Source organism: Loxodonta africana, chromosome 20 (genome assembly GCF_030014295.1).
Source record: "Loxodonta africana isolate mLoxAfr1 chromosome 20, mLoxAfr1.hap2, whole genome shotgun sequence".
Lineage (NCBI taxonomy): Eukaryota > Metazoa > Chordata > Mammalia > Proboscidea > Elephantidae > Loxodonta > Loxodonta africana.
In genome coordinates this window covers 12,018,850-12,042,816 of record NC_087361.1, presented here as the reverse complement: position 1 = coordinate 12,042,816, position 23,967 = coordinate 12,018,850, and the positions used below count along the sequence as shown (strand labels likewise).

General features: G+C 39.9%; 1 protein-coding gene across 2 annotated transcripts in view; it reads left to right on the top strand.

Annotated features, from left to right (window-relative positions):
- Positions 1–16,163: 16,163 nt before the first annotated feature.
- The window catches only part of CEP97 (centrosomal protein 97), a 34,907-nt gene continuing 27,103 nt past the window's right edge, over positions 16,164–23,967 (top strand). The window contains exons 1-6 of one of the 2 annotated variants that reach the window (XM_064273035.1): positions 16,164–16,302; positions 18,822–18,964; positions 19,835–19,993; positions 20,927–21,028; positions 22,337–22,450; positions 23,002–23,168. In XM_064273035.1, coding sequence (XP_064129105.1) covers positions 16,260–16,302; positions 18,822–18,964; positions 19,835–19,993; positions 20,927–21,028; positions 22,337–22,450; positions 23,002–23,168 — 728 coding nt within the window. In that variant the 5' untranslated portion in view covers positions 16,164–16,259. The remainder of the gene's footprint in view (positions 16,303–18,821; positions 18,965–19,834; positions 19,994–20,926; positions 21,029–22,336; positions 22,451–23,001; positions 23,169–23,967) is intronic. The other variant, XM_003418967.4, reaches the window with a different exon arrangement.

Sequence of the window (23,967 nt, the reverse complement as noted above, 5' to 3'; positions counted from 1 at the left end):
ATCTTTCTCCCAGCCTTTCCCAAACGGATCTATGGCCTTTTATGAGAGTGACTGTTCTTTGGGGAAAAGGAAATAATCAGACTTTTGGGGGGTTACTGGATACTGGCTCTGAACTGACACTAATTCCAGGAGACCCAAAATGCCCCTGTGGCCCACCAGAGTGGGGGCGTATGGAGGTCAGTTATTAATGGAGTCTTAGCTCAGGTTTGGCTCACGGTGGGTCCCCAAACCCATCCTGTAATGATTTCCCAAGTTCCAGGATATATAAGTGGAATAGTATTTTAGGCTGGGTTCTCCAGAGAAACAAAACCAGTAAAGCATATGAATATATATAGAGAGAGAGATTTATTTAAAGGAAATGGCTCACACAGTCATGGAGCCTGGAAAGTCCCAAGTCTGTGGGTCAGAGTGGAGGCTTCTTCTGGCTCACAGGCTGCAGAGACCAACAAATCCCAAGACTGGCAGGCAAGGTGACAGGTAAGTTGCTAGCTCAAGTCCCAAGAACTGGAGGTCAGACAAAGGAGCCAGCTGCAGGATTCAGAGTGAGCAAAAGCCCACGAGCCTTGCCAGAAAGTCCACCTGTATTGGATGCAGCCCACACCCCCAAGGAAACTCTCTTTCCACTGATTGGCTACTCACAGCAGATTCCATCATGGAGGTGATCACATTATATCAGATCTTATAATGGACATGATTACATCATTATAAAAAAAAAAAAAACCCATTGCCATCGAGCTGATTCTGACTCATAGCAACCCTATAAGACAGAGTAGAACTGCTGCATATGGTTTCCAAGGAGCACCTAGTGGATTCGAACTGCCAACCTTTTGGATAGCAGCCATAGCACTTAACCACTACACCACCAGGGTTTCCTACATCATTATTCATCATTATATGACTGCCAAACTACGTCATAACTGCCAAACCACTGAAAATCATGACCCAGCCAAGTTGACACACAACCTCAATGATCACAGCCTATGAAATATTTTGGTATATTTAGTCAAAGAGGCAATAGGTCTCAGGAAACATCTAGGTCAACTGGCATAACACAGTTCATAAAGAAAATTTTCCACATCCTACTTTGTTGAGTAGTGTCTGGTGTCTTAAAAGCTTATAAGCAGCCATCTAAGATACATCTATGGGTCCCATCACTTTCAGAGCAAAGGAAAATGAAGAAAACCAAAGGCACAAGAAAAATATTAGTCCAAAGGCCTAAAGGATCGCATGAACCAGAGCTTCCACCAGCCTAAGCCCAGAAGAACTAGATGGTGCCCATCTACTACAACTGACAGCTCTGAGGAGGATCACAACAGAGTTCCAGACAGAGCAAAAGAAAAATGTAGAACAAAATTCAAATAAACAAAAAAACATCAGACTTACTGGTCTGACAGAGCTGGAGGAACCCTGAGACTATGGCCCTGGACACCCTGCTGACTTAGAACTGAAACTACTCCCAAAGCCCACTTTTCAGATAAAAATTAGACAAGTCTATAAAACAACCAATAATAATATGTAATTAATAGTTGACATACTAAAAAAAACCCATATATATATATACTTTTTCTTTTCTTGGAGCCTTGGTGGCACAGTGGTTAAAAGCTCAGTTGCTAACCAAAAGGTAGGCAGGTCGAATCCACCAGCTGCTCCTTAGAAACTCTATGGGGCACTTCTACTCTGTCCCATAGGTCGCTATGAGTCAGAATTGACTCGATGGCAACAGGTTTGTTTTTTTTGGTCTATATATATTTTTCTAGACTTTTTCTAAATATATAAATATATACATAAATAAATGCGTGTGTGTGTGTGTGTGTGTGTGTGTACATACATATGTCATGGATTGAACTGTATCCCCCCAAAATATGCACATCAATTTGGCTAGGCCATGATTCCCAGCATTGTGTGATTGTCCATCTGATGTGATTTTTCTGTGTGCTGTAAATCCTACCTCTACGATGTTAATGAGGTGGGATAGGTGGCAGTTATGTTAATGAGAAGGACTCAATTTACAATATTGAATTTTGTCTTGAGCCAACCTGTTTTGAGACATAAAAGAGAAAAGTGAGCAGAGCGATAGGGGGACCTCATACCACCCAGAAAGCAGCACCGGAGCAGAACATGTCCTTTGGACCCAGAGTTTCTATGTGGAGAAGCTCCTAGTCCATGGGAAGATGGATGAGAAGGATCTTCCTCCAGAGTCGACAGAAAGAGAAAGCCTTCCCCTGGAGCTGATGCCCTGAATTTGGACTTCTAGCCTACTAGACTGTGGGAAAATAATTTTCTCTTTGTTAAAGCCATTCACTTGTGCTATTTGTTATAGCAGCACTAGATGGCTAAGACAACATACATGTATATGTTTTTAAAAAACAGAATTATAGTATAAATTCTACAACTTTTTAACTTCGTTTTTTTTTTTTTGCTTAGTGATATATTTTTGACATCTTTCCATGATAGCACTTATTTAATGAGTAGTACTTTTTTACTGTATCATATAAAAGTATTTTATTTAGCCATTTCCCTACGATGACTGTAGTGAATGCTGTGATGCACTGCCCAGGTTCTCCTTCAGAAGGCAGGGTTTATTCCTCCAGCTTCTGGGAGTGCTGCCACCAAACAACCTCAGTGGTAGGCCTTCTTTGGAAATTGTTTAGGTTCAAGAGGGTCACCTCGTCAAAGTCGTGTACCTTTTGGGCAACTTACATCGAATGATTGGTTGAAGTGGGGATATGAAAGTCTGACTCCCTCACCCCAATTTGGAACAATTCTGAAGGCCTATCTAGCTTCAGACCTCCCTGTGGTGTCACCTGAGGCATTTGTCAAGACTGCGTTGCAGGTCATCCTCTCCCTCTGTTCTTCTGTCCTCTGTTGTTCCAAGAGCACTTCCTGATAAACTTCCTAGACACTAATCTCCATCTCAGAGATCAGTTTCCTGAGGAACGAAACCTGTGATAACAGCTATTTAGATTATTTCTGATGTTTTGCTATGACAGTGCTGCAGTAAACATCTTAGTTCATTCACATCTTCCAACCTGTGTTAGTAGTCTCTAAGATAAATTTGATGAATAAGGAAGACTGAAGAAGAATTGACTCCTTTGACTTGTGGTGTTGGCAAAGAATATTGAATATACCATGGATTGCCAAAAGAACGAACCAATCTGTCTTGGAAGAAATACAATCAGAATGCTCCTTAGAAGCAGAGATGGCAAGACTATGTCTCATATACTTTGGACATGTTATCAGGAGGGACCAGTCTCTAGAGAAAGACATCATGCTTGGTGAAGTAAAGGGTCAGTGGAAAAGAGGGAGACTGACCCTCAAGGAGATGGACCGACACAGTGGCTGCAACAATGGGCTCAAACATAACAATGATTGTGAGGGTGGCACAGGACTAAGCAGTGTTTCGTTCTGTTGTGTATAGGGTCGCTATGAGTCGGAACTGACTCTATGACACCTAACGACAACAAGTTAAATTCTGTTGGCCCAAAGAATATACACATTTTAAATTTTCATGGGTACTTTCCAATTGTTCCCCTTAACAGCTCTACCAATGTATATTCCCACTAACATATTTTCTATACCGTCACTAAGAGTTACTTTATCAACATTTTAAAATTTTCACCAATTTTATGGCTAGAAAAGTGATCTTATTCTAATTTTATTTTGCATGTATTTGATTATTAGTGAGTTAAAGAATATTTTATATGTTTATTGACCATTTATATTACTTCTTCTTAATTGCCTCTTTTTATTCTTTGCCTTTTGTTTTTGTTTAGGTTGTCTTTTTCTTACTGATATGTAGGGACTTTTGAGAGAGACGAAGAGTGAGAGCTAAGCTGCTCTTGAATTCCTGACCCATTGAAACTGTGAGACCATAAATATTTGTTTTAAACCACCTGTTTTGCAGATAACTTGTTAATCTAGTAACAGATAACTAATACAGAGGGGCAAGGAATATGTGGAGGTGGAGGCTTGGTGAATGGTGGTGTCATTTATCAAAAGAGGGCGGGAGAAAGGAGGAGGTTTGTGGGGGAAAGTTTGTTTTGGAAAGGCTGGGTTCAAGATGTCCCTAGGGACATGAAGGTGGAGCTGTGTAGTGGAAAGCTATAGAAGTTCAGAAGAGCTGCTTGAAGCGTATTTTAGGAGTAATGAGCCTATAAGTGATTGTAGGATATGTAGGATAATATCACCTAGTGTTGTAGGCTGGGTTCTCGGAAAGCAGTCACTGAGACTGAGTTTGGGGTACAAAATGTTTACTAGGAATCAACTTCTGTAGAACTTTATGCAGGGTCTATTCCTCCAGCTTCTGGAATGACATAAGTGCCATTTTTAGTGTTTCCTTCTGTCATAGATTGAATTGTGTTCTCCAAAAATATGTGTATCAATTTGGCTAGGCTATAATTCCCAGTCTTGTGTGATTGTCCACCATTTTGTCATCTGATGTGATTTTCCCATATGTTGTAAATCCTACCTCCAAGATTTTAAGGAGATGAGATAGGCACCAGTTATGTTAATGAGGCAGGACTCAATCTACAAGATCAGATTGTGTCTTGAGCCAATCTCTTTTGAGGTATAAAAGAGAGAGGGGAGCAGAGAGGCAGGGGAATCTCATACCACCAAGAAAGCAGTGCCAGGAACAGAGCGCACCCTTTGGACTTGGGTTCTCATGTGGAGAAGCTCCTAGTCCACGGAAAGTTGGACCAGAAGGACCTTTCTCCAGGGCCCACAGAGAGAGAAAGCCTTTTCCTGGAGCTGACACCCTGATTTGGACTTCCAGCTACTAGACTGTAAGAAAATAATTTTCTCTTTGTTAAAGCCATCCACTTGTGGTATTTCTGTTATCTAGATAATTAAGACACTTCTAACAGTGTCGTCTCCTCAGGTGTGGGGGGATCCTGCCTTTTTGGAATCTACCACCATAGTTCCCTGCAGGCTGGCTACTCCCAAGACACTCAGGCACTGATTTCAGGGAGAGCTTTGAAAGGAATGCCTAGTAGAAACAGCTAGATTAGAAAATGTTTAGGTTTAATATTTATGCAGTTCCTTTGATGGAAGTATACGATACTACCAATAAAGCATTCTTTTATCTTGGTGAAATTATACACACCGAAAGATTTGACAATACAACAACTTTCACATTTATAATTGAATGACATTGATTCCATTTTTCATGTTGTACCACCATTATCTCTGTCATTTCCCAAAATATTTCACCACATAAACATAAACTCAATACCCTCACACAAAAACTCTCCCTTTACCCCTCCACCCCACCACTGGTAACTATTAATAATTTTTGGATTCGATATATTTGCTTATTTCATATAAGTGACATACAATATGTATCCTTTTGTGACTGACTTATTTTACACAGCATAATGTTTTCAAGGTTCATCCATGTCGTGGCATGTATCAGAACTTCGTTTCTCTTTATGGCTGTGTAATGTTCCATTGTATGTATATACCACACTTTGTTTATGCATTCATCTGTTGATAGACATTTTGGCTATTGTGAAAAGTGCTTACTTACGTAGCATTGAGTTTCTGTTTATGGTGATGGAAATTTGCTTTGATTAAGGGTAATGATTGCACAGCCAATTGGTGTAATTGATGTCACTAAGTTGTAAACCTGTGAAAAGGTGAATTGGCAAATGTGTGATATATATTTTTACAACAACAAAAAAAGAGTAGCTGCTGAGGCTGATTATGTACAAGCAAACACCTCATAGGATTTGGTTTCTTCGTTTCTAAGTTTAGCTTCATGGTTTCATGGGACATCCTAATTAATGGCTTAATACAATTTTTATTGCTTCTGTTCTACCTCCTAGTTTGTTGTGTAGTACCTGGGTTATTAAAAGCTTGCAAGCAGCTATCCAATGTACAATTGTCCTCTATTCACCTGGAGTGACAGAGGAAGACCAGAAGAGTCAGGAATAGGAGGAAGAAATGGACTACTTGGCTAATTTCCTCCATGAACAACTTCTTCTATTGCCAGGAGACCAGAAGAACTGGATGGTGCCATGCTACAATTATTGAATGTTTTTATCAAAGATTATGTAGAAGAATCCTGATCAAAAGGGTGAGAATGGTTGTACAATCTGAAGAATATAATCAATGTCATTGAATTATACATGTAGAAATTGTTGAATTGGTGTATGTTTTGCTGTGTATATTTTCAACAACAATTAAAAAAAAAGACCCAAAAAAGTGCTGCGATGAACATTGGTGTACAAGTTTTAGTTTGTGTTCCAGCCTTCACTTCTTCTGGGTATACAACTAGTATTGGGATTGCTGGGTCATATGGTAGTTCTCTGTTCAACTTTTTGAGGAACTGTCAAACTGTTTTCCACAGTAGCTGCACCATTGTACATTCCCACCAGCAATGGATGATGGTTCCAGTTTCTCCACAACCTTGTCAACACCTGTTGTTTTCTGTTTTTTTGGTTGATCGCCATTCCAAAGCAAGTGAGGTGATATAGCATTGTGGTTTTGATTTACATCTCTCTAATGGCTGATGCCTTTGTATAATCAATAAAACACAGGTATTCTCTGCTTTCAGCCAGGATCCATCTGACATCAGCAATGATATCCCTGGCTCCCCGTCCTCTTCTGTATCCAGCCTGAATTTCTGGCAGTTCCCTGTCAATATACTGCTGCAGCAGCTTTTGAATGATCTCAGCAAAATTTTGCTTGCGTGTGATGTTAATGATATATTGTTCAATAATTTCTGCATTCGGTTGGATCATTCTTTCTTGGGAATAGGCATAAATATGGATCTCTTCTAGTTGGTTGGCCAGGTAGCTGTCTTGCAAATTTCTTGGCACAGATGAGTGAGCACTTTCAGTGCTGCAACTGTTTGTTGAAACGTCTCAATTGATATTCTGTCAATTCCTGGAGCCTTGTTTTTTGCCAATGCCTTCAGTGCAGCTTGGACTTCTTCCTTCAGCACCATTGGTTCATGCTTATATGCCACCTCTTGAAATCGTTGAATGTCAACCTTCTTTTTGGTATAATGACTCTGTATACTTCTTCCATCTTCTTTTGACACTTCCTGCGTCATTTAATATTTTCCCCATAGAATCTTTCAGTATTGCAACTCAAGGCTTGAATTTTTTTTCAGTTCTTTCAGCTTGTGAAATGCCGAGTATGTTCTTCTTTTTTTGTTTTCTACCTCCAGCTCTTTGCACATGTCATTATAATACATTACAAAGGCATTTGACTGTGTGGACCATAACAAATTATGGATAATATTGTGAAGAATGGGAATTCCAGAACACTTAATGGTGCTTATAAGGAACCTGTACATAGATCAAGAGGCAGTTGTTCAGACAGAACAAGGGGATACTGAGTGGTTTAAAGTCAGGAAAGGCGTGCATCAGGGTTGTATCCTTTCACCATACCTGTTCAATCTGTATGCTGAGCAAATAATACAAGAAGCCGTACTATATGAAGAAGAACGTGGCATCAGGCTTGGAGAAAGACTCATTAACAACCTGCGTTATGCAGATGACACAACCTTGCTTGCTGAAAGTGAAGAGGACTTGAAGTACTTACTGATGAGGTTCAAAGACCACAGCCTTCAGTGTGGAGTACACCTCAACATAAAACAAAAATCCTCACAACTGGACCAATAAGCCACATCATGATAAATGGAGAAAAGTTTGAAATTATCAAGGATCTCATTTTACTTGGATCCACAATCAACAGCCATGGAAGCAGCAGTCAAGAAATCAAGGGACGCATTGCATTGGGCAAATCTGCTACAGAAGAACTCTTTAAAGTGTTGAAGAGCAAAGATGTCACCTTGAAGACTAAGGTGCGCCTGACCCAAGCCATGATATTTTCATTCGCATCATATGCATATGAAAGCTGGACAATGAATAAGGAAGACCAAATAATTGATGCCTTTGAATTGTGGTGTTGGCGAAGAATATTGAATATACCATGGGCTGCCAAAAGAATGAACAAATCTGTCTTGGACAAAGCACAACCAGAAGGCTCCTTAGGAGCAAGGATGGTGAGACTGCATCTTACATACTTTGGACAGGTTGTCAGGAGGGATCAATCCCTGGAGAAGATCATTTTGCTTGGTAGAGTACAGGGTCAGCGGAAAAGAGGAAAACCCTCAAGGAGATAGTTTGACACAGTGGCTGCAACAATGGGCTCAAGCACAACGATTTTAAGGATGGTGCAGGACTGGGCAGTGTTTTGTTCTGTGGTACATATGATTGCTATGAGTCGGAACTGACTAGATGGCACCTAACAACAACAACAATGGCTGATAATGTAGAACATCTTTTCATGTGCTTGTTGAACTCTCTTGTGACCCACTCAAGTCCTTCGCCTGTTTTTTTTTTTTTTAATTTGGTTATTTATCTTTTTAAGTTGTGGAAGTTTTATATATATTTTGGATATTAGGCCTTTATCCATATAAGGTTCCAGAAAATTTTCTACCAATCTGTAGGTTGTGTTTTCACTTTGTTGATTAAGTTCTTTGATATACAAAGCTAATTTAACTTTTATCAGTTTCCCTTATCTATTTTGTTTTTTGCTGCTCAGACTCTTGTCATATTTGATGATTTATCATTAAACACCAGAAACCCTGGTGGCATAGTGGTTAAGTGCTATAGCTGCTAACCAAAACGTCAGCAGTTCAAATCCACCAGGCACTCCTCGGGAACTCTATGGGGCAGTTCTACTCAGTCCTATAGGGTCACTATGAGTCAGAATCCACTAGACAGCAACAGGTTTTTTTTTTTTTTTAATCATTAAACACTAGGTCCCTCAACCTTGCCCCTTCATTTTCTTCTAAGAATTTTATGGTTTTAGTTTTCACATTTAGGTTCTTGATCCATTTTGAATTGGTTTTTGTGCTATGAAGCATTCTCAAAAACAAATAATTCTAAACCTAATCAAGTCATATGTAACTACTAATTACAGGAAATACAGCAGACGGAGGAACTTGGGAAATTACTCCACAGGAATGCAATTGGCAAAATCTAGACTGTGGGGAACTCTACAAGGTGACTTAATTTCTTCAGCAATTATAAATTGAAAGGAAAGAGATGGATAGAGAGAGGGAGAGAGAAACCTATAGACAGGACCAGCTACATAATTTGCAGGGCCGAATGGAAAATGAGGAAACCCTGGTGGTGTAGTGGTTAAGTGCTAGAGCTGCTAACCAAGAGGTCGGCAGTTCAAATCTGCCAGGCATTCCTTGGAAAGAAACTCTGTGGGCAGTTCTACTCTGTCCTATAGGGTCGCTATGAGTCGAATCGACTCAATGGCAGCGGGTGGAATGGAAAATGAGTGTGCGGTACCTTGTTCAAAGAGCAGAAAAAACGTGCAGTTAAAGGTACTATAATGTAGTTTTCTTTCTTCTGCAGTCTCTCTCTCAACCTTTCATTGGTGTTTTTTGCTACTTAACAGTCATGCTCCCTCAGAAAGATAGGTTTGCTGTCACACTCACCACCCACCAGCTGCTGGGGTCCTTCTCCAGCCAGCTACTGGACCAACTTGCTGTCCTCCAGCTGATGGTGGGGAAGTTGAATCAGCCATCTCCCCTTCCAGAGGCCTCCTGCCCCAACCACATGGACTGGCAACTCCCTGGGACGTGCTATATACCTTGGTCTCGTGTTGGGCACTTGTGGATGAGAGGTTGTACTGCCAGCTTGGAGGTGTGGGGAGTGAGGACACAGCACTCCTGAGGGGAGCGGGAACGAGGACTCCAGGCCCATTCTGGGAAGGCAGGAAGGTAGCAGGAGGCACGTGGCATGTGAGCTGAGGCTCCAAGTCTCTGGCACATGCTCTATGGTCCAATTGTAGTTCTCTTACAAAACACAAATTCAAAGAGAAAATTGTTAAAACTTTTAAGACAGTGGTTACAGAATATAAAACCCCAAACATGGGGCCCTTTTGAGCATAGGACCCTGTGTGACTACAGTGGTAACACACCATGAAACCTGTCCTACAGAGATTAAAGAGCCACATCAACCAATTGTAATGTATGGATTTAATCTGAGCCCTGATTTGAACAAAAAAGCTGAAAAGACAATAGGGTTAATTTGAATATAACTAGATGTTTCCTTACCTGAAAGAATTATTAATTTTTTAGGTGTGATAATGGTTCTGTGACTATGCTGTCTAAAAAAAGAAAGTTCTCATCTTTCAGAGATTGTACTATTTACAGATGAAATAACATGATGACTGGGATTTTCCTTAAAATAATTGAAGTGGGAGGGTAGTGAGTAAAGATATGGGTAAAAAAAAGATAGGACAGGAATCGATAATGGTTGAAGCCGGGTGTTGGGTATCAGAATTCATCAAAATTGTCTATATTCTTATATACTTTTAAAAATATTCTTATACACTTTTTAAAATTACTTTTCCATAATAAAACATTTTAAACAATTATAATGTGTCTTGGGGTTGAAATACTTAAGCCTCACAATTTAGTCTTCAAAAATAGAAAGAGCAAGTACCACCTGTATTATTTTGTAATTAACAGAATTTTTAAAAGAAAAAAAAAGATTTTATGCATGAATATTTATAGAAATTTTATTCATAACAAACACAGGAAACAGTTGAGGTGCCTACCAAAAGGTGAAAAAACGATCTATGATTATTTATACAGTGCAATACTATTGAGCAATAAAATTAAATGAACTATTGATTCACACATCATCATGGGATGAATCCCAAAAAGTTTATGCTGAGTGAAAGAAACCTTACATAAAATAGTACATACTGTATGATTCCATACATATCCAGTTCCAACCATGGAAAACTACGATGGAAAAAAATATTAAAATAGTGGTTGCCTTTTTTTTTTTTTCCTAGGGGAGTAAGGATTGATTGGGAAGGGGCATGAGGGAACTTTCCAGGGTAGGGGCAATGTTATATATCTTGATGGGGTTTAGGTTACTCAGTTTGTCAAAATTCAGGGAATGTTCACTTAAGATTCGAGTATTTCATTTTGTGTAAATTTTGCTTCAAAAGTAAAGAAACTAAACACATACTGAACAGTAATGAAATGCATGTTGAAACATTTATAGGGAGGTGTATCAACACGAGCCCTGGTGGTACAGTGGTTAAAAGCTCGCTGCTAACCAAAAGGTCAGCCGTTTGAGTCCACCAGCCGCTCCTTGGAAACTGTATGGGCAGTTCTACTCTGTCCTGTAGGGTCAGTACCAGTCGGAATTGATTCCACAGCAATGAGTTTTGTTTTTTTTTTTTTTGGTTTGGTATAAATGCATCAAAAACAAGATGGAATGGAAGATGGATAGAGAAGTAGACAGATGACTAGATACGTGATAAAACAAGTACAGTAGAATGTCAATAACAGAATCTAAGTGGTGGGGTATACAGGTGTTCACCAAGTTGGTCAACTTTTCTGACAGAAATTTTTCATAGTAAAATAAAGGGAGCCATCTTCTGGAAGAAACTGGTATTACTGATTGGCTCACAAAGGTGAAGGGAACAAAGCACGTAACTGTTATTTTAAGTTTTTTGACATACCCTATTGGTTCTTGCTCATGTGCCCAAGCTGTCCTCTTGGCTAGAAAGCTTTCCTTCCTCCCACTGGCTAACTCCTACTCAGATTTTACTTCCTATAGAAGAAACCAAAGCTGTTAAAGATCTGATTCTACTTAGATCAACAGTAAACGTCCACAGAAGCAACAGTCAAGAAATCAAACACAGTAACATACTGATTTGGGTAAAGCTGCTGCAAAGCACCTCTTTAAAGTTTTAAAAAGTAAAGTTGTCACTTTGATAACTAAAGCCATGGTCTTTTCAAAAGCCTCATACGCATTGAAAATTGGATAATGAAAAAAGAAGACAGAAGAATTGATGGGTTTGAACTGTGGTATCGGTGAGGAGTACTGAATATACCTCAGACTGCCAAAAAAACGAACAAATCAGTCTTAGAAGAAATACAACCAGAATGCTCCTTACAAGCAAGAATGGTGAGACTTTGACTCACTTACTCTGGATACGTCATCAGGAAGGACCAAGCACTAAACAAGGACATCATGGTAAAGTAGAGAACCACTGAAAACAAGGGAAGCCCTCAATGACATGGACTGACATGATAGCTGCAACAATGGATTTAAACACACCAATGATCATGAGGATGGTGCAGGACCAGGCAACGTTTCCTTCTGTTATACACAAGGTCGCCGTGAGTCTGAGCAGACTGACAGCAGCTAACAACGGAACAGGGCTCAGAAAATGTTTTCTGTAAAGGGCCAGATAGGAAATACTTTAGGCTTTGCAGGCTAAGTGGCGAAATCAAGAATATCACATAGGTACTTATTTAATAAGAGAAAATAATTTCCACAAAATTGTCATTGATGAAATTAGACATCGATATTATGATGTATTATATGTAAACATATTTGCAATATAACATAAATATATTTTTGTAATCCTGGTATGCCAACGAGAAGAAAATTCTTTTTTTGGAGTGGTGAGTAACATTTTGCTTAATTGGGGTTCAAAATTATTATTCCCTATTATTATTATTATTTTTTATCATCAAAATGGGTTGCAAATGTTCATCTGCTGATCCTGAGCTGTGAGGAGGTCCTATACCCTTCATCTTCACACAGTACCGCCCAATTCTGATGTCAATTCAAGGGATATACTTTTAATCGAACACATTAATCTCTTGGAAAGCAATTACAGAATTCGACTATTCTCTTGATTGCTTTGTTAGCATATCGGATTAATCACTTCCAATTGAATGTTAGGTAAAAGCTCCTCAATTGCACAGTTAAATGGATTTTGAAATATGGAAACTTTTCTTCCCTTGCATTGAGATCTGCAAAACACTGTGTCTTAGTTTCCTAGTGCTGTAACAGAAATACCATAGGTGAGTGGCTTTAAGGATACTCATATTAAACAGCTGGCAACCCTAACTTCTTGGGATCTTCTTGCAGTGATTTTGTGAAAATTAGAGGTAATATATGCAACATAGGTATTACAAAGCCTAGCACATAAAAAAAGATAAATCATAATTATGATAATAATATTAGGAAATTGAATACTCATTTGGGGCTTCTAGATAACCTGCGGAGCTCTGGTGGCACAGTGGTTAAAATGCCTGGCTGCTAACCAAAAGGTCTACGGTTGGAGCCCACCAGCTGCTCCACGGAAGAAAGATGTGGCAGTTCGCTTCTGTAAAGATTACAGCCTTGGAAACCCTATGGGGCAGTTCTACTCCGTCCTATAGGTCACTATGAGTTGGAATCAACTTGACGGCGACAGGTAGATAACCCATAGATAGACATTTCATAGTGGCAATAACTCCTTCCGTTCAGGAGATCATAGATAAGGAAGCCGAACCATAAAAGGCTACCAATAAATACTAACCAGAGAAGAAAATGTTCAATTTTATCCACCTAAACTTTTGCATAAATAAGGATTTTTTTTTACTGTAAGAAAAACTGGCACATTTTCAAAAGCTTTACAATGATAAAATTCTTCATATTAATAATATCCTAGTTTTAAAACTTAAAAACTCCGAAGTTCTTATTATACTTCTTTCACATGCAAGTTCTCATCCTGATTAGAAAACCACCTTTATTTCGACAAGGTAAACTGCACTGTCCAAACCTGTGGTTTCAGTACCCTGCCTTCCTCCTCTCTTATATTCATCTTACCTAACTTATGTCCCAACACTCCACTGAAGCTGCTTTGTTGAAGGTTACCACCCACCATTACAACAGTCTCCTTCCTGCCACGATTGTCTGTACCTTCTTGTCCATCCTGCTACACGATCAGTTTAACCCTTCTTAAACACAAGTTTCATTATGTCAATCCCTCACTCAAAAACACCTAATGAAAACTAGCAGTGGGAAATAGGGTGAGGCCAGATTATGGTGGTTTTTGGAAGTTGAATTTCAAGTGGGATATGTTTGAGGAAAAGAGTAACATGATGAAAGGTATTGTTTTACCTTGATCATGCCAGTAACAGTGGGCAGGATGAATTAGAGATGGGGGAGACGAGTCAGGCGATCAGCTGTAGCAGGGATCAGGTATGCTGTGCTGGCAAAAAGGAAAGTCTTCCTTGTGGGCCTGGGCCTGTCAAAGAAATGCTACCTTGCCAAGGGGTTCATAGTGGTGTTGGTTATTAGAATCTCCTAAATTGGTTGGGGCTTGTAAGTGTTAACATATATAGAAGACAATGCAATTTAGTTTAAGTGTAGTAATTTGATTTTTGATGTAAAAGCTGTATCTGAAGTACAAAAGAGTTTCTGTGCTGTCACTTTAAAGGGTGGCTGGGTCACTTGGGCACATGGGGCCTTGCTCAGGAACACCCGGGGTGGATTATCCAATAGGCAAGGTAAGCTCTGTTCTTACCTTGCTTACTATATCATCTGTAAACAGTTTTTGTTTCTAGTTATGGCTGGAATCTGTCCTTCTCTCAAACTCACAGCACCTTCTTAGAGAATCAAGGCCTCTTTTCAAATTTACAGTCCCTCACAAGGACAGTTCACCCAGTAAGCAAGGTAAGCATGGGCTTATTTGTGCTTATTTGGTAATTTGTAGTGACCAATTTAAAAAAAAAATTATTTGTAAGCACAAATAAGCCCATGCTTACCTTGCTTACTGGGTAATCTGCCCCTGGGAACACCTGTTCACTCTCTTCAAGATTAATGATTATAATTGGTTAGCCCCAGAAAAGGAGTCCTTTGGCTCTTTGCTCAGAACACCAGAGCAGATGAACCGATCAAAACTCTGCTTCAGTTATTGCTGTAAACTTGTGGGATCCTGTGCTCTTCAAGTACCCTCCAGACTTGCAGGAACTCCTCTCCCAAGTCGTTAGCCTCTAAAGTGGAGTGAATTGTAAACCCTCTCTCTTTGGGCTAGAGACTCTCCTCAATCCTTACTGCTCATTCCAGGGAACAAGAGTTAAAAGGAGGCAGCACTGAGGCTTGCTGTATTCATATATAGTAAGTCTGTGCTCTCTAGGTAAAGGGTCTCTAGGTTACAGGGGAAAAAAAAATCCTACTCAATTTCCTCTTCAGAACTAGGACATTTGTCTTCAGACTAAAACAGTACGAAACAGTAAAAGCAAAAACAGTGAAGGCAGGTGCAGTCAGATAGGAGGAGAACCAAGGAAGGAGGGAATGCTTATAGAATCAAGTGCCTGGAAATCTAAAAGGATGAGTTACTGGATTTTCCCAAAGAGAAATTATCAGAGACTTTGGAGATTACAGTTTCAGGAAAAGATGAGATCAGAGTAAAGATTAAAAGAGGGAGTGAGTGAGTTAGTAGTAGAAAGTGGAAGCTCCCTTAATATAGTCTATGGTGCTGTCAGGTTAGTTTCTCACTTCCTATGAGCACAGCTTCATGGCCACCTGCAGCCTATGTGCATGTTTTTTCAACTGTCTACTTCTTGACTTCAGATTCTACCCAAAAACCATCTACTCAACGTTTAAATCCTAGATCGATTTCACTTCCTCCATCAAATCTTCCCTGAAGATTATAGTTGTCCTTCGCCACAACCTTATTGAGTTCCTAGTTCAAGCATACCATTTAAAACCATTTAGCAAGGAACAATTCTAATAAAAGTGTGAGCCAACCCCCCTCCAACTACCGGTTGCCCCCGAGTCGATTTTGACTCATTGCGACCCCCATAGGCAGTGTAATTCTTCAGTTTGGAGACTATATACATTTCAAATTTCTTTCGAATACTTCCTGGAAAAATTCTGGGTTCATACTTATTAAATGTACCTCCAGGTCAGAAGTTCTGTTAAATACTCGAAAACAACCGCTCAAAAATACTGTAAAAAAGTTTCTATCTCGATATGCTTTAAATCCTTTTACTTAGCTAAATTCTTATAAAATGTATCTATTTGACTATCATAAGACAGCTGAAGTCGTTCCTATAGTGGGGACTGTCCCCACAAGACTTCTGCGAGCTCTCAAGTTCAGACTACATTAAGTAGCTTCTTTATAATCATCCCGATGGTAAAAGTATCAAATTTCGCTAACACCTAGAAAAGGGGCATGAAATGATTATCCAATAATGCAGTTTGCTCATCTGTCAAATGAGGGAGTGGACCAGTGTTCCGGAGCTCATTACAGGTCAGTTTCTAATCCCTGGGTTCACTCCGTTAAGTTTAAACAGCCAATTAGGTCTTCTGGGTGCTGTGCATCCTGGGAGTTGTAGTTTCCGGCTCCCTCCTCCTGCCTACAAGCTCCACAGGAGTGGCCGCAGGACGGTTGCCTGGTATTATTAGCAAGCGGGAAGTATGGCGGTGGCGCGCGTCGATGCGGCTTTGCCTTCGGGAGAAGGTAAGGCGGTCCCTACCTCTGGGTCCCAAACTTTACCGAGCCAAATTAAATAGTTGTCTGGTGGAGAGGGGAAGCCCGGGTTTAGCTGTACAGTTCTGGACCAGGTCTTTTGATGCGCGGCTGTGGGCGTCGCGGAGGCGCGCTGCCTTCTGGGAGTTGTAGTCACCAGGCACTGTCCAGCCCTCTGGCCTCCCGGCGAGGGCCAAGCGAGGGACTACTGACCCCAGGGGCCTTCGCGCGCGCGCGCACGTCGGCTCCCGTGCTGCCGGGGCGGGGGGTTGGTGGGTTTGGGGCTGCGGTATCTTTTCCTGGACGTTTGCTTTGTGTTTCGGGGCCGGGAATGAAATTGGCAGGATCTCCTTTTTCGCTGCCATGTCCCTCTTTCCCTTCGGTTTCTAGAACGTTCAGGAAACTGCACGGAACACCTTTTCCTACACTGACGTTGAACCCCTCCTTAGAAGGGAACGGTGGCCGTGATAACATGGGGGGGAGGGGGTGATCCAGAGCCCCCAGTTTCCCACCCCTCCTTACGCATACGGGGTCCTGGGAACGGATTTGGTCGCCGCTCAGCAGGGCTCGGGGGGTGGGTGCCTCTGTGGCCGGGAGGTACCTCTTTGGGGCGCAAGGCGTGAGCCGAGCTCCTTTGTTTTGGTTACCGCTCCGAGGCTCCTCAGCAGCCGTTTGGATCGGGGTCAGGGCAGGGAGTCGGGACCCATCTCCAGGGCTTAGACCAGGGGCTCGTTATTTGGGACCTGTAAATTGTTCGGGGCGGGGGGGAGGTGACCCGATGGTTCTAAGAGGTCTGGCAAACCCCTCGGAATGGTGTGCAAACAAAGAGTGGGCATTTTCTGGGACAGTACATAGCTTGCATCAGATTCCCAGAGGAGCCCATGACCCCCCAAATGCTAAGCGCCATTTTAGACGCGGAAAAACGTTGAAACCCTCCAGGGAGCAATCTTAGCGTAATTATTTCTCGCAGTCCTAATCTGGGTATAAATTTGAAATTACAAGTTTCTCTGGCCCCGCCCCCCACTGTTATCTACTTCTGTTAAACTCCACCTTCTCTGCCCACCCAGGCAATTTACTGACAGTAATAGCAGTTAACATTTATAGAGCAATTTTTATGAGCCAGAGGATGTTCCAAGTGCTTTTGTTACATTATCTCATTTTGTGTAGAACTACATGATCAGGCAGGTATTATCATCCCCATTTTACCGAGTAGACAAGTGAGCCCAAAAGAAGTAACTTGCCCAAGATATCACAGTGGAGTAACCCGATGGAGCCAGGATTTGAACGTTCTGTTATATTACTTTATTGAATGCTGTATGGTTTGTGGGCCAGAAACAGGACTAAGTGTTTGTCACATGGCTTCTCTTTTAATACATAAGCCTAGTGAAATCGGTGTATTGTCCTCATTTTAGAGATGAATTAACTATACTTTTTTTTTGAAGTTGTCAAAAATTTCAGATTAAATGCAACTTTGAAGTTTACAGACAAGTTTATGATAACAATAATAACAAAGCCATATTGAAAAAGTATATTCCTCTGAAAAAACACTAGGGACACATTTGTAGAAAGAAATATGGCTAAGAAAACTGATTAAAGTACTTGAATTAAAAAAAAGTACTTGAATGATTAAAGTACTTGAACAACAAAACTAATATTTATATTGTAGAATATTTAGATAATATATTCTGCTAATTTTATTTTTAATGTGTAAATAATATAGTTAAGTTTTTTTTGCTTTAATGTACAAGGTGTGTTGTTTTTATATTTTAAGAAATACTTTTATTTTTGAAAATAGTTTTGGAATAGGCCCACAAATAAAACCAATTTAAGAATCAGTATTTCAATATATGACAATATGATTTTTAGCATCACCTTTCACTGTGAAAATGGTTCTGGTTTGGATCATAATCCATATAGTCTTCCAAATGTGAAAGGAAAGCAATTTTGGCTCAGTATGCGCAAAGGCATTTATGGAGTAAAAAGAAGGCTGGTGAGGCTTTTGCTTAGTAAAAGGCTTCTTTTGGTTAATAGCCTTTGTCTTGGCTGCCTTTTTCCTGAGAGAACCGAACTATAGTTTTCAAAATAGTTTGAGTTCTGGGTAATATGCTGGAAGTTAGGTTATAAGCAGGTTGATCTTTATAAAAACTTCACTTCATTTTTTAAAAAGCTATTATTTAGTTATAACATATAGATGTAATAGTTCATATATAAATGTGCAGAATTCCAAAGTGTTATAGAAACTTGAACAGAAAATCACAAATCTAGTTGTACTGTTTTATTTCTAAGGAAAAGTGAATAATTTCAGTCTGGTCATTTTGAACTCAAGATGGGCTTACTTTTAGAATCTTGACATCCTACTCATATGAATCAGAATCAACTTGACCCACGGAGCAGCAACAACAGTGTTTTCTGACTCTATAGGTTTTTCGCAAGTATAATTTCATCCTTGTGTTCAGCTGTTGTATTTGCTTTATTTGTGTTTTCCAACAATGTCCCTTCTCTTTTTCAAGGTTCAGTAGTCAATTGGTCAGGGCAAGGACTACAGAAATTAGGTCTAAAGTTGCCCTGTGAAGCTGATATCCATACTTTGATTCTGGATAAAAACCAGATTATTAAACTGGAAAATCTTGAGAAATGCAGACGATTAATACAGGTAAGTGTTATTCTCTGGGGAAATAGTTACACAGGACCAGTTTATTATTAAACAAAACAAAACAATAAAATCACCAAATAGAAGATAACTCTGCAGGCCTGGGAAGCAGTAAATGTCTTGAATTTTTACTTACCAGTTTCTCATAATGATGAAAACGTATGTACTACATCTAGGGTGGACTTGAAAAAGAAGAATTGTTAAAAAAAGAAAACATTTTATGTTGGCAAAATGTTGTGTTGCTAAGATAACCTTTTACCTCACCGTGGAGGTAAAGAGTTCATTCATTCAGCAAATGTTTACTGGGCCTCTGTTAGAGTCTTCATGAGTCAGAATTAACCCTATGGTAACAGGTTTTTTCTTATGTGTCTGACACTGTTCGAAGTCTTGAGTAAGACAGGGTGAGCACCTGGTTCCTGTGGCGCTTAAGTTGCTGCTGTGTTAAAAATGTTTTTTCTTTAGCAGTTGGGAAAGGTCTGATTGCTCAGCTTTTTCTGTATTTCCCGTTGCTTAGGAACAACAACAATAAAACCCCTAATATTTACATTGTGGAATATTTAGGTAGCATATTGGAAATCCTGGTGGCATAGTGATTAAGTGCTACATTGCTAACCAAAAGGCCGGCAGTTCGAATCCACCAGGTGCTACTTGGAAACTCTATGGGGCAGTTCTACTCTGTCCTGTAGGGTCGCTATGAGTCAGAATTGACTCGATGGCAATGGGTTTGGTTTGGTTTGGATATGTGAAAAGTACAGATGTGGTTTGTATATATATTTGGGTATGCTTGGCCATTTAAATAAACTTTTTAACTCAATGGTGACAGTAAGATATATATTTTGTTCCTAAGAATAATGAGATGTTTCCTTTCCACAGTTGTCAGTGGCTAATAATCGGCTGGTGAGAATGATGGGCGTGGCCAAACTGACCCAACTCCGGGTATTAAATTTGCCTCATAATAGCATTGGCTACGTGGAAGGACTAAAGGAACTCGTACATTTGGAGTGGCTAAATTTGGCAGGAAATAATCTCAAGGTGACTTTTTTAATTATAAAACTATTCACCATAAAAAAAGAAATTCAGCCAGGGTAGAAATAACTAGAGCAGAAAGTGGGAGTGGTCCCACTCCTCAGGCTTGATCTCCATTAACATGAACTAAAAAACTAATTTTGAAACATGTAATGCAGCATAATATTCTTTTATGTATGAACAAAGAATCTATACGTAGAGAAGCAGATCAAATGGTAAACTAAAGTCTTAGAAGGGTGACTGTATCATCCTGAATTAACCTTAAGTGAATGTTTAATGGTGTAATGAAAAATATATTGTTTTAAAAGTCAGGAGATCTGGATTCTGGTCCTACTTCCATGCACTTGGTAGCTGTATAATTTTGGGTAAGTTAATAAATACTTCTGTGTCTTATTTTTTGATATGCTAGGTGAAGGAACTGTATTAAATGATGTTAATAGCTGACTTTTATTAAGCAATTATTGTGCTAGATATGATTAACATCTTAAGTATATTAACTCATTGAGTCTCACGATATGAAGTACATGTACTTACTATGCCCAGAGATGTTAAGTAACTTGTGCAAGGTCGCACAGCCAGGAAGTTGTTGAGCCATGATTTAAATCCAGGCAGTCTGGCTCCACTTGTAACTTGTAAACTCTGTACTATGCAAACTGTCATGTGTCATCACTAAAATTTCTTCAAGCTGTAAATATCTGGGGTGATATGAACTCCTTGTTGGCCTTCTGCTCCTAGAGCAGTAATGAAGGTGGAAACCTGCCACGTGACAATTAACCAAATTCTGTCGGTACTGCCTCTTTTTTGTTTTTTAATCCCTGCTTCTCTGCTTCCGGTAATGAAGGGAAGAGGCAGGAGATTCTTCCAGCTACAAGGAATAGAGAAGAATTTTATACTTTGACTTTGTGTACACAGTATAATGTAATGCTTTTCTTGCTATAGGCCATGGAACAAATCAATACCTGTACAGCTCTGCAGCACCTCGATTTATCAGACAACAACATACCCCAGATAGGTGATCTATCTAAATTGGTATCCCTGAAGGTAAGTGTGTTTGCTGGCCATGTTGTTTTCAAAATTTTACACCAAGATGTCAAGAAAAAGTGACCTGATTGGCTTGAAACCAGCCTGCCATATATGAAGAACAGATTGTGTTTATTATGATAAAAACTCTGTTGGCTTAGCAGAAATTAAGTATGAAACTTCTTGTTGTTAGTTCCTATAACTGACTGACTTTGTGTAAAAGCGGTCATTGTGCTCTCTCTGGTCTTGTCCTCTGAACGTGATGGAATCCCCTTCATGCCCAACAGCCAGTGCCAGCAGTTCGTGTTATATAGCTTATAACATGTGTTGGTGAGGTTGAGAGTCGTCATCCCTGAATTTGAGTCTGTTTTTTAACACTCAGAATTATTTTTGGTGTATTATATTATGAATATTACTTTTACTTTAATTAAAAAATAAACATGTACCGTATAGTACTTTCATGGAGGGGAATAGACTGTACAATCAAATAAGTAGTAATTAGAATCCCAGCTTCAAGAAACATTTGTAGGGCTTTTTCCATATTTTTGCTTCATTGGATATTATTAGCATCAGAAGGACTCATTAAGCCTTGAAAGCAGTATTTTATCACAATTCACTCCGCAACTTTAGTAGAAATCATTTTTAGCAACAATATTTCTAAACGACTTGCTGTAGCAGATGCTGTACTGAGAGATGCCAAGAGAATTCAAGTGAACTAAGGATGAGTGACCCTTTTTTTTTTTTTCAGGGAAAGCATGATTATCTTTTCAGAATTCTGGGGATTCAGAGTCATGGATTTATTCTTGAATGTTGCTGACTTAATTTCAGTCAGCTTCATCTGCCCATAGCACATTCTACCTTCCTCTGAAGTTTTAGTTACCAAGAGGATACAGTTGCGAATTATAGGTTGTGGGCTGTCTTTCTCTCTCTCTTAAAAAATTTGCTCAATGCATGGTTGTTGTAATGAGTCTTTTCTTTCCTTTTTCACCCTCTGTTTTGATTTTTTATAAGAAAGTGAACAAGTGTGTTGGAAATTGCTTAGTGCCTAATAACTTAAGTCTTACAACATGCTAATTGCTACACCAAACATATTTCTTAGGAAAGTCTATAAACTTTCTTGGGCTTAGGATGCTGCCATGAAAAGAGGGAGTTGGACCAGAAGACCACCTGGGAGCCTTGTAATATTAGCTACCTTTCATTTGTATGTGCAGTGAGAAGAATAACACAACGGACCCCTTTGTTCTCGTCTACACCATTTCGGTGCTCTTAAAATAGACCAATTTATTTGTAATCTTTCAATTTGTAATTGATCCTGTTTTTACTTTCAAGACCCTGCTTTTACATGGAAACATCATCACCTCTCTTAGAATGGCACCTGCTTATCTACCCAGAAACCTTGCTATACTTTCCTTGGCAGAAAATGAAATCCGAGACCTAAACGAGGTAAAATTTGAGGGTATTCTGTGGGGTCAAGGAAGCTGGCAAGTCTAGCAGGGAGGCAGGAGAAGGTTTTGAGTTCGTTTTTAGACCGAACATCTTGAAAGAAGCCGTTACCAAGAAGGAATGCTTGACGCTAGATGATCTTTCCACTTTTTCTTAATGCCAGTGGGGTATTGAGGCTGAATTTTATTTGTAATGCTGCAGTTATCATTCCACTGGGAGAAGATCTGTGGGAGAAGGACATCTGCATTAAAGGGTTAATAGGACACCCTGTCTACTGTTTCCTGGCTGCTAGTATGTTTTTAAAATAGGGTTTTCTGTGCTAGGAAATAGTGCTGATACTTTCTAAGGGGCTTTGTGCAGCAAGAACAGATTGGCCATATTGTTGGAATTTTGAAAGTCAGTGGGTAATAGAAGAGTATTGCTCATAACTTTGCAGAACAAGAGGGAAGTTGTTAGATTGTCAAATGCTGCCAGAGATGTGTATTCAGCAAAAGCCCCGTGCTTGACACTGAAGAGTCCATTTCGTTCAACAAAGATACCCTTTGTTCCAGATCTCTTTTTTGGCATCCTTAACTGAATTGGAGCAGTTGTCGATCATGAACAATCCTTGTGTGATGGCAACGCCTTCCATTCCAGGGTTTGACTATCGGCCGTACATCGTCAGCTGGTGCTTAAACCTCAGAGTCCTGGATGGATACGTGATTTCCCAGAAGGAAAGGTGAACATGACCTCTGTACACCACACTCATCCTGGAAGTTACTGAGCGGACCCTTCCTGGTTCACTACAGTTTAATAAGCTGAATGTTTCTTAAAATGTGCATTTTGTATTAAGATTGTTAGTACAATCATGTAGCAGACTACATGCTGGTCATTTAGGATTTCTCATCCTTTCCAAAAAGGATAAATGTCAATCCCCCAAATTTGGGCTAGTGAGTATAACTTAGTGCCCAACATACAACAGTTTTGTTTCTAAAACTTTTTCCTGTTAATCAGTTGTTTGGGGCTTGAAAAACCATGTTATAGATGCTGCTTGGTGTCTCAGATCATCCTCCAAAAGCTTGTAACCCATCACATATGTGAGAGCAGTATCATGATACCTTAGAACCCAACTACCTTTTATAACAACAGCTTTGGGGGAAAATACGCACAGAGGTCTGATTTTGAACTGGTAGCTGACTTCCTGCTTGGTCCTTGCCTTCTCACACCTGTGAAACAGCAGTAGTGGGAACTGCCCCAACCCTAGATCATTGATGGTTTCTATGGCTTGGATGGGGTGACAGTGACACATGATGAGTGAAATCAGAGATTTAGGGGCAGTAAGCCTGTGGGAGGAGCCCTGGTGACACAATGGTTAAGTGCTCAGCTGCTACCGCAAAGATCTGTGGTTCAAACCCACTGGCTGCTCCGTGGGAGAAAAGACCTGGCACTCTGTTTCCATAAAGATTACAGCTTGAGAAACCTATGGGCAGTTCTACTCTGTCTTATAGGATGCCATGAGTTGGAATTGACTTGATGGC